The sequence below is a fragment of the Camelus dromedarius genome, chromosome 8, assembly GCF_036321535.1.
Source record: "Camelus dromedarius isolate mCamDro1 chromosome 8, mCamDro1.pat, whole genome shotgun sequence".
Taxonomy (NCBI): Eukaryota; Metazoa; Chordata; class Mammalia; order Artiodactyla; family Camelidae; genus Camelus; species Camelus dromedarius.
In genome coordinates this window covers 50100428-50119448 of record NC_087443.1, presented here as the reverse complement: position 1 = coordinate 50119448, position 19021 = coordinate 50100428, and the positions used below count along the sequence as shown (strand labels likewise).

General features: G+C 42.3%; 1 protein-coding gene and 1 non-coding gene across 2 annotated transcripts; one reads left to right on the top strand and one right to left on the bottom strand.

Moving 5' to 3' along the window:
• Nucleotides 1-5501: 5501 nt before the first annotated feature.
• IFIT3 (interferon induced protein with tetratricopeptide repeats 3) lies at nt 5502-13457 on the bottom strand. Its single transcript, XM_010996285.3, has 2 exons — nt 13299-13457; nt 5502-7466 (listed from the first exon to the last, which is right to left on the bottom strand). Exons 1-2 carry the CDS (start codon nt 13310-13312, stop codon nt 6014-6016), a joined length of 1467 nt encoding a protein of 488 aa, XP_010994587.1. The 5' UTR covers nt 13313-13457; the 3' UTR covers nt 5502-6013.
• TRNAN-AUU (transfer RNA asparagine (anticodon AUU)) lies at nt 8502-8577 on the top strand. Its single transcript is given in 2 exon segments — nt 8502-8538; nt 8542-8577. It is a non-coding gene; the product is annotated as a tRNA-Asn (tRNA).
• Nucleotides 13458-19021: the final 5564 nt, after the last annotated feature.

Sequence of the window (19021 nt, the reverse complement as noted above, 5' to 3'; positions counted from 1 at the left end):
TTTTAAAGTTTATTAGACGTACTATTTTAATTCTGCTTCCATTATTGTCAATATCTGCGGTTTTTGTTGTTTTGATTTTATAGTTTATGTTTCTGGTAACTCTTGCACATTGTGGCTTATTTATTTGTGTGTATTCACTGATTTTGTGTGATAATCTCATGTACTTTGGAACTTTACCCTTGGGAATTCCTTGAGAACTGTGTAAAAAGTACAAATAAGAAATAAAAGAGTAACAAATTCTAAGAACATTTCTCCTAGTTCTCTCTTTTAATTACATCTACTTGGTCAGACTGTCCTAAATATAGCCTCCCTGTCCTTCTCTCTGGGTGCCAAGCCCCTCTCCTGTTCCAGCGCCCAGCTCTGAGTTTGGTGTGGTTAGCCATTGTTTATAGTTGTCCATTTTGATCCAGTCAGGGAATCCTATATAGGTCTGTATGCTTGAGTGATTAAGAAGTAACTGAATTAACAGTTAAATATCTATTAAGTCTATAAACAAACACTGTCTTCTTTGAAGCAAGATTCCTTTGGAATTTGTGTTCAAATAAACTATTGTGTTAGAACGTTTCAACTCAACAGAAAGTGTCAGGGAAGAAGAAAAAGAACTTTCCTCCTGGTTTTGGAAGGTGCTTCTGTTCGCAATGATTAGACTTCAGAAACAGGCCCAGTCTGGGAATGCTCAAACAAATGCAAAATATACGCATACACACTGTTTACAGGAAATGTTCCCCATGAAATTCCACAGGAGAAGGACGGGCACAAATATCATCTGTGGGACCAGTGAGGGATGTGAGCAAAGAGAGGCTGTAAAGAGAGGGTGATGGGATGATGGTACATATGAAATGAAAATAGCAAAACAGTCACAATGGACAGAATTTCCACTTGATGAAATGAATTTTAAGGGCCGGACTGTGCACTTGGATGTCAGGAGCTGGAAGCAGCTCTGTCCTCTTCTTCCATTCAAAAGCTGTCCCATTCCTGGCACGGGCCAGTGACACTGTAATCTGCAGATCTGAAGAATGTCCTGGCTAGGCTTTTTTTTTTTTTAAATTCAGGGAAACATTAATGCAGTCACTAAGTGCTACAGGAATCTTTATGCTTATGCCCTCGTTGGTAGAGCAGAAGTCTCTTTCATTAAACTACATTTGGTGCCATGTTTCTCCCCCTCACTCAGGATCTAGTAGGTGAGTCACTCTCTTTCCAATCAGTCATCCAGTTCCTCCCTACACTTACCTGGAGGGAGAATCTTTAATAATGTCACATTGGTCACGATTGCAGTATGTTTGCCATAGGAATCAGCAAATTAGGAATTTGAGGGGTTTTTTTTTAGAACATTTGCTAACAATTTACTGGTATACCCCTGGCTATCTCCTCTTCTTATATCAGATAGATTTTCACAGAACAGAAATTATTTTCAGGAAAAAAAATATTTTCTGCAAGTTACTAGCCCTAATCCATCTATCAGAGAAAGGAATGACACATTGTGGTGATTCCTGACTCCTGATTACATCAACTAAGATTGCAAGTCAGCAGACAATGACCGAGTCTTCTTGGCATCCAGTCAGTGGCTGAATTCAGTGCCCCCTCCTCAGCTTGTTTGTGATTGGAGGATAACTTGTTTCACAGGGCCAGGTTAGCCCTCAATTACTAAGCCAGGGACAGTTTTAGGGATCCAGCTACTGATGTTGCAGAAACTCTGAAACAAGTCAAGTAAAAAGATCTGTATAAGCCTCAGGGTCAGGAACAGATCTGCCTGTCTCTTCACTGGCAAATGGCCACCTTCACGTCCCTTCCCTGACTTTGTTCCTGTTAGGTGCTTGATGTGGGGTAACTGTACCGAAAAAGGAGTGGTGGGGAGGCCGCTCTGCCTGCTGTTAACCTGGAAATATACTTCAGCTGAACTGTTCCTTTTCTGGCAAACATCATAAATATCCTCTTGCAGAGAGAAAGGTGTTTGGAATTAGCACAGTTACATTCAGTAGGTCAGTGAAGAGAGGGAGAAAACAACGAGACGAATAGAATCCTTCATCAGTCAGGCTAGAGCGTGGGCCAGAGACCATTCTTTTACCTGAGTGATATCTGTAGTCTCTACAGAAACACACACATTCTAAAATCAAATTCACACAGACCTGAACTGCTGTTCCTGTAGTCTTGAAGTCTGCCTTTCAAGCGTTGGCGGTTGCCATGTGGTAATGGCTGTTACTGTGGTGGCGTTGAGCATATCATGCTTTGTAACTTTTAGAGAAAAATACATCTTTTAAAAAATAATAATAATATAAACCCCCAAGCCTTTTACATTGCATATTCAATAATGGAAAACAAGGCAACTTGCAAGGCCATCTCCCTTCGTTCCTCCTGTATTTGATCATTTTTTGCCAGTTGTGTCCCTGGGTTTTTTGTTGTCATTGCTCTTGTTCCATCGTTGCTCTCTTCTCCCAGCCTGCCTGCCCCAAGTCCTGTGTCTTTAACAGTTCTCTAAGCTCCTTCACATGAGCCTGATAGCATCAGAAGGGATAAAGGAAAGGGCTTGATTTCCTGAGGAAAGCTGATGATTCATCCAGTTAAACAACTATTTAGTTGCTAACAAAACAGCGAAGTTAACAGTTAGGGGGCATGACTTGTTTCTCATAAAATTTGTGTTAAAAGACAAAAAGCATTGATTAGAAGTTTATGTATGAAACAAATGGTTATATATTAGAAGCATAGAAAACCTTTAATTTATGGCTGCTGATTAGAAATCTAGGACCAGCTCTTATCTGACTCACCAGCTGTGTGACCTTGAAAGGTCACTTTACTTTTGTAGCTCTCAGTTTCCTCATCAGTTAAACAAGTGCCTAGGCCCCCTCCCAGATCAATTTATTTAGAATCTCTGGAGTGGGGTCTGAGCCGTTCACATATTTTAAGGACCTTCCAGGTCATTTTAATGCACAGTGAGTATTGAGAACCATTTTCTAGATGAGTGGTTCTCAAACTTTTGCATGCATCACCTGGAAGACTCGTTAAAACACAGATTTTTGGGTCCTATCTCCAGAGTTTCTAATTCAGTTATTTCTGGAGTTGGAATGAGTCTGAGAATTTGCATTTCATATAGGTTCCTAGGTGATCCTTATGCTGCTGTTCCAGGAGCCGCACTTCCAGAACCACTGGCCTACGTGATCTCCAATATGCCTTTTAAGTAGGAAGCCCTAAGCCTCTATGGCCTGGCGCCTTACGCTTAGTGCACGCCTGTTTCTCTGATATACTGTGTATAGTGGATGGCAAAGAAAATGACCAAAAAACTTCTTTCCTGTCTGCATACCCTCTTACATTGTGGCATTGCCACTTTTTCTATCAAGAGATAGAGTCCAGTTTTCCATGCTCTTCAATCTGAGCTGGCCTTGATTGACCTACAACAGAATGTGGCAGAAATGACATTGTAGGAGTTCTGACCCAAGGTTACAAGAGGCCTTGCAGCTTTTGTTCTCTCACTGACCTGAGACCACCGTGTAAAGAAGCTCAGACCTGTACCTTGGGATTAGAGGCCACGTGGAGAGAAAGTCCCAGCTAAACCTTTTTGAGCCTCATAACTTTAGATGCTCATAGTGGGTTTAGTACAGGTCCTGCAACACAGAGTTCAGAGACTAATATGTAAACCTGCTGTTGTTGAATTGTTACTGTTTTGTAGCTTTGAAGAGCTGACTGTTTTATCTTCCCAGTACCCTCTTTTAGGATTCAGAGAGGTTGTCTTGGAGGAGGTGATCCCTGAACTAATATGTCATAGTCCTAGAGGAGGCACAGTGTGTTCCTTTATTCATCAAAAATTTTTGAGAGCCTAGTTCATTCCAGGTACTACTTTGGGGGGAGGCACACAGCTGTGAGCAAAGGAGGTGAAGTCCCTGCCTCCTTGGACTGATACACCTCAGGGGGAGGAGCCCCTGGTTTCCCTTGGAGACTTACCCCACTCCTCTATAGTCATCTTTTTGTGGACAGGCCTGCAATCTGCTGGAATATGCTCTGTGGCTACAAATCAAACCTGCCCTGCAGATATTCATGGCAGCCAGGGTGGAGGTAAAGTGGAATCAGTCTGGAAGCTCTAAGTCCCCGCTGGGTTACTAACTGGGTAAGGCTGGCTATGGCCCCAGGTAGCAAGGAGTAGATGACTGTGAAAACCAGCAATTCATGTGATTCCCTCTGAGTCTCCAGAGGCGAAGCTGTGAGAGATCAGAGTGACACACTAGGAAATGCGGGTTGGGACTGCTCTTTCGGACGAGGGTAGATTGTAGTTGTACAGGTGTCTTTTCCATAAAATTGTCCTGGCAGAAAAATAAATCACAGCTTAGGTATGTAGGTCAGGACCTGTCAACTGTTCTTCTGGGAAGCCTCAACACCATCTGGAGGGTGGATGGGACTCTGAGTGTGGAGGGACAGGGTTGGGCAGTGTTCATAATCCTTCTAAGAGTCAGCTGTGTGTATTTTCTTGGGATGGGATTGGTACCCGTGTTGGAGTAGCTGTATAGAAAGCCTCCAGCCTCCCTCTACTTTCAAAATCTTTGTATTCTTGAGGATATATGTTTGCATAAAGATAGGCAATTCCTCTCCAACCCCAGAGCTCTAACTATTTTTGAGGGCAAGAAATGGCCTGTCCTCACCTTTTCCCCAAACCACCCTTCTGCCTCAGCCAGGCTTACAACATTGGTTTCCATGGTAATATCCCTCACAGGGGCCCAGTGACCCTCTGGAACTGGTCAAAGGGACAGTATTATTGCAGATCAAGGTTGGCCAGGAGTCAGGAGTTCACTCCTGGGTACCTGGTAGCTCCCCCAGCTGAAGCCTATAGATAACTCAGGGGTTGGGGACACCCGCACCAAAGTCTGCTCCTCCTACAGCTTATTAATGCAGTTTATTAAGAAACTTTTCAGGATTCCTCTGCTGCATGAGGAAAGAGTCAAATTTCTGGCTCTCCACTCACAAACTAGATGGGAATGCCAGTCCCTTCTTCTGTGGAATCTGGTCTATGTTTTCCTCTGCACACAATCAGATGACATCACTAGAAAAGCATGAGTGCAGGCTTTGCAGTAGGTTGAGTAGAGGTTGGTAGGGTTCTCAGTGCCACTAGGTTGCACAAAGCAAACAACCCTTGTGGATTTCCCCAGTTGAGAGGAGAATACTTGAATATTTTTATTCACCCCCGGAGGGTGAAGATCTTTGTCTCTATGGCCAGCCTAATACTGGTGCCCCTTACACTCTGTCTAGGAGTAAATTTCCAGGTATTTCTGGGTGCACAGCAAGCTGGTCAGCAGCAGCAGCTGCTAACTGGGCACTGGGCTCAACTGAGGCCCCTGGGATAGAATGAAGGTGGGCTGGCTTCAGGGTGAGGGTATTAGCACCACGGAGGAGCTAAAATGGGCATGTTGAGAATAGCATGGTATGTCTGTAGCAAGTACCCACCATCCCTAGAAGAGAAACTTTGGGAATTAATGTTACTCTGAGTCACACACAAACCACACAATTAACTCTATCCTGAATTAAAATTTTAAAATTTCTTGTAGCATTACTATCAAGAATATGTATTTATTATAGTATCACTATCAAAAATACATATTAATACATAGCCAAAGCCAAGAGCAAAACATAAGGAATATTCAGGCGTTGGTTAAAAGCTAGTCTTCCAGGAGGCCCAGAAGGTTAGATGGTAATGAGATGAAGGATGTGAGATTCTGTTGGCAGTAGTCACCAGTTATGACCCTAGGAAAAAAGGCAGAAATGGGGACTATGTGGAGAACTAGGGGTATCATGCAGGCCTGAAGCACTGTTTCTGCTAGTGGTTCGTCCTAAGGCCGGCAGACTTAGAGAACAGTATATGGCTGGTATGGACAGCGAAGACAGACATGAGAAAACAACTCTCTAAAAATGTGCCTTAAAGCAATAAACAAGACCGTCTTGCTCAGCAAGCTCAGATTGGGAAACTCCTGCCTTCCCATGCTTCTCTGCATCATGGCCGCTGTTCCAGACTCCTTTCCTTCCTCTCTGTTCCAGCTCAGGGCTTGGAGAGCTCTCTGAGAGTAGCACTGTCTGCACCCTGGCCCATTTCCTCACTGCCTTCTTCAAGCTCAGATGCTGGCAGGAGAAAGCTGCCTATGCCTGAAGGTCTGTTCCTTAGTAGGCGGCCCAGTTCCCTCTCATAACATTCAGCGGCTTGCAGAAGATCTCCATTCATCTTGTGAATTAATCCTTGCAGATACCAAGAATTTGGTGCATTTTGTGGGACCTGATTTTCAGCTACATTCTGTAGTTGGCATTTCATCTTTTCCTTCTCAGTTGATTTTGTGCCTATGGGCAATAATGTTGGACATCCAGTGTCTTCAGACCTCTCATGATACTCCTGAGAATTGCAATAATGCTGAGGGAGTTGTTGCCTCTCAGTGTTGGGGAGCTCCTTACTGACAGCTAGCTGATAACAGTCTCTCATTTCCGGGAGCTTCGTGAGATCACTATATGCATGCAGAGGATTTAGTCCCTTCTCAATGGGTTTATTCATGTAGTCGATAGGAAGTTCCCGAAGTTCTTCAATCTTCTTCCTATTCCCATTAGTTTCAGAGTCTCCCGTCTTCTGAATTTGTTTGCCTTTTTCCCTATAGCAGGACTCAATCTGGTGATAGAGGTGGCTATCGTTTGGCATAGATTCCAGTGCCCTTAGCAACAATTCAATAGCTTTGTCTAGATCACCTTTCTTTTGGTAAAATTTGGCTGCATTGCGAAGGACATCTGTTTGGCGAGGAGCTTCTTCTAGGGCCTTTAAAACCAACTGCTCCCCCTCAGTGTCTTCATTCATCTTCTGCAGTGTCAGGGCCAAGAGAACTTTGATATACTGATTGTCAGGGCTCAGCTCAATGGCCTTCTTGAGAACATCGACAGAGAACTGCTGCTGTGGCTTATCATCCAGACTGTACATCGCGATGGCCAGTCCAGAGGAGAATTCTGGGTTGTTGGGCTTCCCTTCCAGAGCCTTCTCAAAACACACTTTTGCCCTTTCGTTTTGTTTTCTTCCACACTTTAGCAGTGTCCACCCTTCTTCACAGTCAAGCTCAGGACACTCAATACTGTAAGGATTTGAAAACTTCTCGCATACTTGTTTCACCTTGTCTACATAAACCTGAGCTTCTGAGAGTCTTCCCAGGTGGTAGTAGACCCAGGCGTAGTTTCCCCAGGTGACCAGACTTCTGACTTCTGCCTGGCTGGTGCGCTCTTGCTGGATTAACTCTTCAGCTTGCCGTAAGCATTCCAAGGCAGCTTCGTTCTGACCATTTAAGTGTTTTATGTAGGCCAGCAAGTTGTACATTGTAGCTCTGAACTCAGGCTTTAAAAATTCAATCTGGTTACACACTCTGTCTTCTAGATCATGCAAGACACTTTCTTTCTTAAATAAGTTCCATGTGAAATGGCATTTCAGCTGCAGAAGGATTCTCTCCAGAGAATTCTTGTTGACTTCACTGTGGAGAAAATAAACATAGTCACTGTGATATGCACCTGCCAAGCATTGTACCCTGTGATGCAGTTATGGGTTATTTTGTGTGTCAACCTGACTGAGCCACGAGATGTCCAGCTATCTAGTTACACATTCGTTCTGGTCCTATCTGTGACGGTGTTCTCAGAAAAAAATGAGCATCTGAATCAGTAGACTGAGTAAAGCAGATTGTCCTCCCCAGTGTGGATGGGCAGCATCCGATCTGTTGAGGACTTGAATAGTATAAAGGCATTTCAGTGTTTCAACACACGTTTATTGCAGTTTACTGTGCAGTTACCATGCAGTTTGCACACACCACTGAAGTCTTATCAAGCATCTTTTCTGACCAGTATTATTCAGCCATAAAGAAGGAGGAAATCCTGCCGTTTGAGACATGATTGGATCTTGAGGACATTACGCTAAGTGAAAGAAGCCAGACAGAGAAAGACAAATGCTGCATGGTATCACTTATGTGTGGAATCTTAAAAAAATAAAACAAAAAAACTCATAGAAACAGAATAGAAAAGTGGTTGCCCAGGGTAGGGGATAGGGGAATAGGAAAAGTTAATTAAAGGGCACAAACTTCAGCTATTATACGATGGATAAGTGAATAATGTCTGAAGATATAATGTAAAACATGGTGACTACAGTTTGATAACACTGTATTACATAATTGAAATTTGCCAGTGATGTGCACTTTAAATATTTTATACTTTTATATGTCAATTATACTTCAATAATGATGAAATTTAAAAAAAGAATTAGCTTGGAAATTCTTATCATTTTTTTCTTCTGTGTAGTTTAGTTACATAAAATAGTATGGTTTCCTCCCCCTTTAAATTTTCAGTACGTATTGATTGTATGTTAACTGACATATTTAAGTGTCATATATAGTTGACATGTTCATGATAATGTTAACATATTTGACTTAGTTGATAAAAATAAAACATTTGAAGATAAAACTGATTTAATTAAAAGAACTTAAAATACTCTTGCCTTTTCAAAAACCAGTACTCCAGGGGCAGATTATAGCTTAGTGGTAGAGCACGTGCCTATTAGCATGCACGAGGTCCTGGGTTCAATCCCCAGTACCTACACTAAGATAAATAAATAAAAACCTAATTACTGCCCACCCAATAAAAAAATAAAAGTTAAAAAATATAAAAAATTAGAAGACAGCTTAAAAAAAATACTCCAAACCAAAAAAACAATACTCCATTTGACAGTTTCCTCACTTACTAATTTATCTCGGATGTGTTTTTGAAAGTTGCTCTAAATATTCTTTATGTGTGTATGTATAAAATTTAATAAATTACTAAATAATACATTTAGAAATGTGAGGGGAGGACAAGCAGGCAGGTTGATGGCTGCAGTAACCTGATAAAGAGAATGTCTAAGTTCAGGTGAAACAAGAGGAGTTGGCCATTCATGGGGGCATTCTTGCCCTTCCTACCTGGATGTTTGGGGTCTGGTAGGAAATATTGGGGAAGTGGTAGTGCCTCTGGCCCAGGAAGAGATTGTTCTCAGCCTCAAGCTATAGCTGTGGGGTTTTGCTGACCAAAGCAGATAAAAATAGCCCTGCTAGTCCTTAGGAAATACCCAGAATCAATCCACTGACAGCCTTTCCTCCTCCTGCTGACCTGTCTGGAGGCTGACAGCCTGTTGCCACATCTCCTTCCAGGGTCTATTCAAAGCCATTGCTAGAGTAGAATCTTGAAAGTTGCAGAAAGAGGCCCTGTTTAAATGATAAGAGTAGGAGTTTCCAGGAAAATCTCAGGGAGCTCAACCATGGATGTTCTGGTTATGCTATCATGGAGCATATGACCCTGTGAAGGGACAGGCAGACCTCATGCCCATTTGGTTGTAGGCACTACCCCAGGAACCCATCACTTCCAAAAGTGAGCCAAGGAGCCCTCCAGAGCAGTGATTCTCACACTTCGTTGTGCACGAGGACCAGATGAGCTGAGGATCGTATTAAAATACACATCAGGGATGCTGCCTTTGCAGCAACCTCCCGGGGATGTTAGACTCAGAACCCACCGTGAGTAGCAAGATTTCAAGAAGACTTCACTTTTTGGCAATGATTGCCAATCACCAGTTTCTCATCCCTAAAACACCCCTTAAAGAGGTAAGCATTGCTTTATGGCAACACCCCACCCCTCCCACTCCCTACCCACTTTGGGCTTCCTCCATTCATATTTGCACATGTACAATGCGGAAAGCATCTGGTGTGTATCTAAAGTACCTGTTGTCCCCTTTAAATATGTATTTTTCCCCCTAGGCCTTATTTCTGTTTTATTCTATCAGGATTTCAGAATGCAGGGCCCAATAATTTGCATTCTGTTAGAGCACTCAGGTTGGGTGTGATGCTGGGCTTCTGCCACATAGTTTGAGAGACTGTGCGACACTTACTCCCTGTTCATAGTTTACTCGAGAGGTCTAGCATGTTTGTAAGATGATGACTCAGGCAGACATATTCCCCACTTCTGAAAGAGCAAACTTCAGGGCACATGTGACCTCATTATGAATTGAAGTTTTATCATGTTGAATTCATCCTTAGCTCGTTTGCTGAGAAGTAAGCATGCTTTTAAAATAACCACATCAACCACAACAAAACTCGCAAAGCTCTGACTGAGTCCTTTCAAACAGAAGAAACAAAACGGGTTCAGCGCCTCCAGCAACTTTCCTCCAGGCCCGGGCCTTCACTGACTAGGTTTTGTCTGAAAGGATCTGAGACCTTTCCTAGGCTCTCCCCACAGACCCCATCCCTCTCCAGCTGCCAGCTCTGCTGGGAGCACTTCCCTCAGGGCCTGACTGTGTAAATCAGAAAGAGCCACAGAAGTAAAAATGCATGAATCTTCAATAAGACAGATTTATGATCAAATGCATATTAATCTATTAGCAAACATGGAATCCACATAATTCAGGAAGCTGCACCCAAGAACAAGATTTGTAAGAGATTCTCAACTTCTCATCAGAGAAGCGGGGAATTTTTACCTCATGAGGGCTGTTTCCTTGCAATTCTGAAAAGCTGGGGTTCAGGCTGATTTTATTTTCTCCTTGTGGATGACAAGCAGATATAGAGGAGGTTTCCACTCAGGATGCTAGCTGCCAGGTCTGTGCTTTTTAAGACAGGAAAGAAAATCGAAACTGGGACAATGCTATCAAGATTCCAGCTGGAGAGAAGCTGAAACTCAGCCTTGGAGAGCTGAGCTCATTCTCCACTGGGAGTGTATTCTATACAGATTCCAAAACCATGTGAGAGTTTGAAAGAAGGCATTATAGATGCCACGCAGATTATAATCCTTCCTCACAGAAATTTGGATGCAGCCTGAGGGTGGGCTTGGGCTTGGGCGTCTGCATATTTTTTATAAGCACCCTGGAAATTCTGTTGCAGGAGTCCCTGTTCCACGTTTTGAGAAGCACTGTCCTGGAGGTATTTTGAAAGGCAGTTTCCCATTTACTTGTGGGAGATCATGTAGTGTATTAAACAGCATGTCACACAATCTAGAGTAGAGGAAAATAACCATAGGGTACCTGGATTTCAGTTATCTCTTTGACCGGCTTGGAAACATTTCTTGAAGCACATCATTTAGCTTTATTTCCTCACTTGTAAAATGGCCTGGAATAAATTTCTCTTTTTCTTCCACCCAAATTACAGGGAACTGTGGCTTAAGGAGATCCACTTTTACCTTTATTTAAGGTATGCCTCTAGGTACTCTAAGGAGTGATCCTCACTCTCCAAAGGGGGACCCTAAGGGCCTAGTCCTTCTAGTCCCTGCCCCTCCTCTCTAACGTGAGCATGATTAAAAGCATTAAGACATTTCACCCTGTTGGCCTTTGTACACAGAGCCAGAAGATGCTCAGCACTGGAGTTCAGCACCTTAGTAATGACCCTGCTCTGACACCTACTTTCTATATGATCTCTTGGCCAAGTAATTTGCCCTCTGAGCCCTGTTTTCCTCATCTAGAAAATGAGGCTAATAAAAAATAATAGTCTTTCCTTTCTAGGGCTATTAGGAGGATGGTATGAGATAACACATGTACAATATTTGACAGAGTGCACTTCCAACTACTGATCACCTAGATACCGTTACCTCTGTGATCACTGGTATGTCAGTGTTATAATTTTAACTGAATTCTGAGCGTGTGAAGCGGGCAACAGAGTTCCTCAGTGGGTGGGGTGGAGGAGAGCACTTAGCAGCAGGTATGAAATGCTTCCCCGGGTGGTTTTCCCCTTTGGCAATTTTTAGCACAGCTGGGGAGGAGCAGCCCAACCTGCCCCAGTCCCTCTGGCCCCTGGGAACAGGGCACCTTGATGTGGGCTTCAGGACAGCATAGTCCAGACAGCCTCCCTCAGACTGCCGCAGGTCAGTGGCTCTGGTCACACCCAAGCGCAGGCACTGCCAAACTTAGGCAGACTGGCTACCCGGGTGTTGGGCAAGGCCAGGTTTTTCTGGTCAGTCCACCCATGCAGACACAATTAACGTCACTCATGACCAGGAGCCCAACATATAGGAAAGGGTGACCTGAGGCATTTGGCAATGAATCCCTCTTACCCACCCCATCCTCAAACACGAGCCTGCAGTGTATTCGGGAGCCCTTGGATTTTCCTGTCCTCACTCCCCAAGTGGGTACTACGATGCTCCCTCCTCGGGCATTTAACCCTTCAATCCCTTCCCGTGGGTGTTTGTTGGGAAAGTCTTTTTTTTCTTTCAGTCTGTCTTTCCTGATGGTCTCTCTTATGGTAGAACTCCAGCAGGTCTATGTGCATTTTTAAAAATCACATTCATTAAGATTATTTTACATACAATAAAATGCACCTATTTTAAGTGTACAGTTCAATGAATTTTGACAAATGCAAATACCCAGTAACTGCCACCACTATCTCCTTAAAGACTGTTTGCATCATCTCCAGATATTCTCTTGTGTGCCTTCCTAGCCAAGCCCAAAGCCACCTTCCACCACCCCAGGCAACCAGCACTCTGTTTTCCTTCACTAGTGATTAGCTCAGTATTGGGAAAGAGATTAGGTCATTATGTTTTGAAGAGAAATTATTTTCTGCTGCTCACCAGCTCTCATTACAGCAATAAAAATGAACTCTAAGGGGGAAGATAACAGCTCAAGTGGTAGAGCACATGCTTAGCATGCACAAAGTCCTGGGTTCAATCCCCCGTACCTCCTCTAAAGATAAACAAATAAATCTAATTACCCTCCCTCAAAAAAACAAAGCAAAACAACAACAAAATAAACTCTAAGCATCGGGTTCATTTTCATATAAGGAATGGAAAAAATGCCCATCTGTAAGGATTGTTTTTTTCCACTTCCCACCTTGAAGTGATCAAACTTTCAGGGCAAAAGTCCCCTCAACATGAGTTGGGTTTGCACTACCAATTCTATCTTTAATAATACCTGTTGAAAAGAAATGCTTCCTTTTAAAATGACAAAAAGAAAGCATCTTAGTCCTTTCAAAGAAAACACCAGAACAGCCCTCAAAGAGTAATTCCCTTAGTGCCAACTTTGAATCGGCAGACTTTGAGCCTGAGTGGACCTAATCACTTCTGCCAAGCCTCCCTTTCGTCCAGCTCCTGGCTCCCAAGTCCACCCAGGGAAGCTTAGGGAGTTTGTGTACATACACGAGAAAAAGACACAGAAGTAAAAACTGCCCATATTGGTAAAGGCACGTTTAGTCCACAAGCAACAGGAGGGACAACTCAAGAACTTGCCTGCACCAGAGAAGCTCAGCTTGCAATTTGGTTTAAAAAAAAAAAAAGGTGGAGAGTGCTTGCCTTGCTCAAGTGTGCTTGCGCGTTCTTACCTCACTGATGTCATGATGGTTGTCTCTTCTCTGCTGTTCTGGCCAAGCCGACTTGTTCAGAAATCTTTTGAGTCTGCCTGAAGGAGATGCTGAAGGAGCTATATAAAGGGGATGCGGGGTGGGGGAAAGGCATCACCTGATTCTTCCTCCCTGCTTCTGAGCGCCCGCCTTTATGAAAGGGAAGAGCAACTGGAAAGTGAAACTAAGTTAAAATCGAGAGGAGGAAAGGAAACTTAACATTGAGGTCTGCCAAGACTCAGCAGAAGTAAAAAGTTTAAAATTATGGCTCTGAAGATACAGTTTGGAGGAAGGTGAAAGCACTCCCAGGAATCTGACCCTAAATCTAGGATGTGTCCCAAGAAACTGCGTTTTTAATAAAGTCTGGAGGAGATTCTGATGTGGGGTTTCCGGGAGCATATGATGTGAAGGACTGCTCCAGAAATATTTTGTAAAAAGGAAACTCAAGTAAATACTTTGTAAAGTCAAGTAAATTTACTTGTAGGAGATGATCTGTACTCCGAGACCTGGATTTAATTCTGTGTGTTCATTTTACTAGCTCTGGAATTATCCATGAGTCAGATCACTGAGCTTGAATTTTTTCCCCCATGCTAAATACAGGAAGCCAAGCTCTGAAGTTACACTGAGCACTTTAACTCTCTGAGGTCTAAGGCAATCATTCAGCTATAAAATAGGAAATAGCAACACATGTAATATTGCTGGCTAGCTGCCTAGCTGATAAATTTAGGTATTTATAATTTGAGCTCTGAAGGAGTGATAATGCCCTGAGAGATTTTAAAAGTGAATTTATTTTATTTTTAATTTTTTGAGGGTTAGGTAATTAGGTTTATTTATTTAATGGAGGTACTGGGGATTGAACCCAGGACCTCGTGCATGCTAAGCACTCACTATACCACTGAACTGTACCCTCCTCTACTCCTGAGAGATTTTTTTTTTTAAATAAAATTTTCTGTGATGTAAATATCCATGAAAACATAGGGCGTATAGTTCTTATGGCTGATTTGAAGATGAAGGACCTGTCAGTTGCATAGGAGAAAGGCTCCCTCCATTCTGAAGCTGCAGAAAGTAGTCTTGTGTAACAGAGCTGACACCTATTTGTTTTTTCCCTACAGTGCGAGATAAGATACTTTGAATTCAGAAATTGCATTATGTCTACTGTGCTTTTTATTTTTAATAGCTCAGAATTTAATCTGGGGTAGTGACACAAAATAGTAAAAACAATCTGGATTTTATAATAATGTATAAGCAGGAAAAAGTGACAATGCTAAATGGGACAGAGCTACAAAGATGGTGATATATGAGCAAAGGGGTCAAATCAGGTTTTTACACCAGGCAGGTGTTATTTTTGTGAAGAGTGATTCAATTTGTTATGTATTAAAATGCAAATTAGAACTAGCTGCAGTGCAATGAAATTTCACTGCCTTTTCTTAGCACTTTAATTTTTTAGTAGTTCTGTTACAAGTTCAAGTGGGTTAGAGCTGTTTTCAACCCTGCAACTGGGAAAGTCTGTAATTCTGTTAGTTGTCTTACTTTGTTGCAGAAAAATGTGTTACAGCTCAGTTGTGACAGCAACCTGAATCCCAGCGAGAGACCAAGCAGCACTAGGAGAGTTGGAGAACTCAGGTTTATTACGCCAGCAGGTCCCGAGAAGTTAACACTCCAAGCTCTGGACTAAGTCTGTAGGTTTACGCAGGCTTTTATAGGCTGCCAGTTTACACTTTGCAACGTCATATGCAAATGAGGTATAATGAAAGTTGACTAATTAGGAATAAGCTTTGTAGAAATGGACCAATCGAGGGAAAGAAATAACCAATCAGGAGTGAGAGAAATAACCAATCAAGAGTGAGCTCCATGCAAATGAAGTACTACAAATGGACCAATCAGAAGTTAGGGAAATGGATCAATCAGGAGTGAAGGAAATAATCAATCAGAAGTGAGCCCAGGGAACCAATAGAACTTTAGGGGTAAGTTAGCTGTTTCAGAGGCAAAAAGTGAGATAGAGCCTCTGGGCCAGGGAACTGGATGCTGCTGGCAGGAGAGTAGTGGCCCTGCCTGGGGGTCCTGCCTGTCTTTTTATGGGGCTTCCTGCCTCAACTTAACAATTTATCATCCTGGTAGTGCTGAAGTGACATACCTTTATATCTTCTATCATATCACCCAGGTAGGAGGGGCCCCTGCCTTTGGCCCTGTGCTTTAGAGGGCCCCACATACCCCAAGCACACAAATATATGATTTTAAAAGAACATACGTCATCTCTGTTACCGAGAATCTGGTGTTTAATCCTGGAATAGTAGGACTTGAGCCTCTAAACATCCAGCCCAGGGAAAATGTATCTTTATCTCTTGCCTTCTTGGCTCAAAGAGAAAGGAAATTTGTCATGAAAGTTTCTATGTTGTGAGGGTGCTGATTTTAGGGACAGACAATACTTTGAAGTGCAGAAATGATCAGAAGTGGTTAGATCAGAGAAAAGGCAAATTTACTGAACCGGCTGAAACCTTCCTCTCAGCCTGAATGCAATAGATTTTTACATTATGAAGTTATTTTCCGGTACCTTTGCACCAGCTGCCCAGTTTCTTGCTTCTCTTCTTGTTCTAATTCCTGGCTTATGAAGCACTCATGAATTAGCATGGTATTTGCAACAGCTGTATATGATGGTTGAATAACATTCTGCATGTGAAGAAATTCATAGTGTGCTTAAACTTCTACACATGTAGATTTAGACTTACACACTGAGTCCGATCTTCTGCTTTTAAACTCTTCATGTGTGTCAGTTTGCTGATGAATGGTTCCTGGGAATGGATATTTAAAAATAATATCAAGTGGAACCAGATTTTCATACCCACACCCTACTCAAAAAGTAGAACACAGAACTTCTCCAGCATGTCTCTTGAGTGCAAGAGTAATGGTGGTACTTAAAGTGCTAGTAATAAGAAGGACACAGCACAGTGCAAACAGACTTAGAGATTAAAAATAGAAGGTAATGAAAGAAAAGCTTGCTTTTTTTATATACATTTATAGCAAGACTACTAATTCTTTTTTAAAACAGCTATATTGAAATTAATTCACATACCATACAGTTCACCCATTTAAAGTATACAGTTCAGTAGTTTCAGCATTTCACAGAGCTGTGCAACCATCGCCACAGTTTTAGAACATTCTCATTACCCCAAAAAGAAACCCTACACCCCTTTGCTGGCACCTCCAATCTTCCCATCCCTTCCAGTCCCTAGTCAAGCACTAATCTACTTTCTGTCCTTATGGATTTGCCTGCTCTGGACATTTTGTATAAATAGAATCATATAATATGTGACCTTTTGTGACTGGCTTCTTTCATTTAGCATAATGCTTTCAAGTTTCATCTATGTTCTGGCATGTATCAGTAAGTACTTTATTTTTATTGCTAAGTAATATTCCACTGTATGGCTATACCTTATTTAAATGCATCAATCAGTTGATGGAGCCACCTTTTGGCTATTGTGAGTAAAACTGCTATAAACATTCATGTACAAGTTTATGTGAACGTATGTTTTCATTTTTCTTGTGTGTATACCTAGGAATAAAGTTGCCGGGTCTTATGGTAACTCTATGTTTAACCATTTGAGGAACTACCAAACAAGGCACTGTGTCATTTTTACAGTAAGGATTTTAGTTAGTTTCCCTCTTTGTGGTCTCCCAAGAAGGTATAGGTTACTGGCAATGAGGCAATAAGGAAGTTTTGTAATTATCAAGTTACTTCCTCTCCCTAAAGAGGCAATGGAGAAATGGTGGAGGAAGGGAGGAAACAGGAGCATATGCTCTCTAGTTGGAACCCCATTTTCCAGGTTGGCATCCAAGGTTGATTGTGCACATGGTAGGGATCCTAATATAGTCCTACGTGTAAATTTATCTTCGGAATTATAGCACTTCCACGCGTCACACTGGAAGCACATTGTGCAAGTCAACCATCGACATGAAGTGGAAGGAAAGATGAAAGCTGTGTGGACAAAGAAAGCTGGGGGCAGAGGCTGATGAATCTTTCACTGAGGACTCTTGAGGCTGGGAAATAATTAGTACAACTTGGAACCCGGTCAGGGGTGAGAGAAATTCTCTTCACTCCTTCATGGGCGCTAATACACTTAATCTTTGACGTGGATATCGGGACTCTTGAGGTGGAAATTAAATACAGAGAATGATGAAATGTATTGAAGCGGTTCTGTGGGCAGAAGACCTTGATGGGTGTCGGTGCTGGAGCGGTACAAATAGCAGGTGTGATCAGATAATTCTGACAGATGTGTTCATCAACACTTAGGAGATACCTTTTGGGGGCTCGTTATTTACCTGGGTAAGTAAGTGAGGGGAGTGAAATGCACCGAGAGAATGTGGTTAAGAGCCAGGGAATTACAAATCATTGCAATTAATGTGGCTTCATTTGTTATTCCTGGACAGTGAGATTTCAGGGACCATGAGCTATCTACATAATTTTCTTCATTGTTTTCCAATAATTTCTGCTCACTTTAAGTCCTCAAATAAATATTAAGTGTAATATGTGTATATGGCATTAAATGTAATATGGCATACATTTCTTTCCTTCCCTTTCTGCACTTTTACTTTTGGGTTCTTTTTCCAGCAAGGGTTTTGGTGGCGTGACAAGCAAGGGCAAGATTACATATACCTGGTGGGTGGTGCCAGTCATCCTCTCTCACCATCAGCATGCCTGTCCGTCTTACCTTCCAATCAGAACGCTCCTGGTTTTTCTCCCCAGGCCCCAGATCCAACAATAAGTTACTCAGAAAAGGTGAGCTAAACCTTCCCCTGAAATGACACTTGCCCAATTCAGTTCAGTGGAATGAGTTTACCTTTGCAGCTGGTGTGGATTGTATTTTCCACCAAGGCCTCTTGAAAAACAAGAGAGGCTTCCCAGCTTTGTGTCTCTTTCAGCTCTTTGCTTAATAGGTAAAACCCTCTCACGTATGTTCAGATTGCCTCCAGGATGGGGCATCAAAGAGAACTGACAACACTTTCTCATTTCTCCTAATGGACGTCAGAGGAGGAGAGAGAATGTGGGTGGGAGTACAAGATGTGAGCGAGGTCTAACGGAGAGAAAAGCACAGCCTGCCTGCTGCCAGTGTGGGGACAGGGTGTTTATGTGCACGAGGGTGTCTGCTGGTGGTGTCAGGGTGTAAGCTGAAGCCCTGGAATCTTAAAGTTGTAGGAAAAATATTTGTACTATTCAGTGGTCATGATGTCAGACCAGTCTGGATTATATGAAGTCAGTTCATACCCAGTGTAACAATGCATGTATCAGTAGTTGAGTATGGAAGACTTAGGGTACAGCAAAATTTCAGAAAAACCAGACACCCCTGTATATTCCACCACATCTGAGTTGTATATTAATTAAATCAGTGGCTTTTTTTAGGCATCCATACTGTGCATACTAATGATCTCAAGTACACACAACACTATTCTTAATGCAAAATATTCATTATACTATCCATTAGATCTCTAGGACTTATGTATCTATCCGTTGGAAGTTTGTACCTTTAAACAATATCTTTCCTATCCCCCAACACCTCAACCCTTGATAACCACCATTTAAATTTAATTCCAATAGTCAATCTTTGCAACCCAGAGAGTGACTGATGGTCTTATGCTGGGTCAGCTGAGTGTTTTGGTTCACACCAACTTTGATGTCTGTCCCAGGTCAGTTAGTGTTTACCTAGAAAATC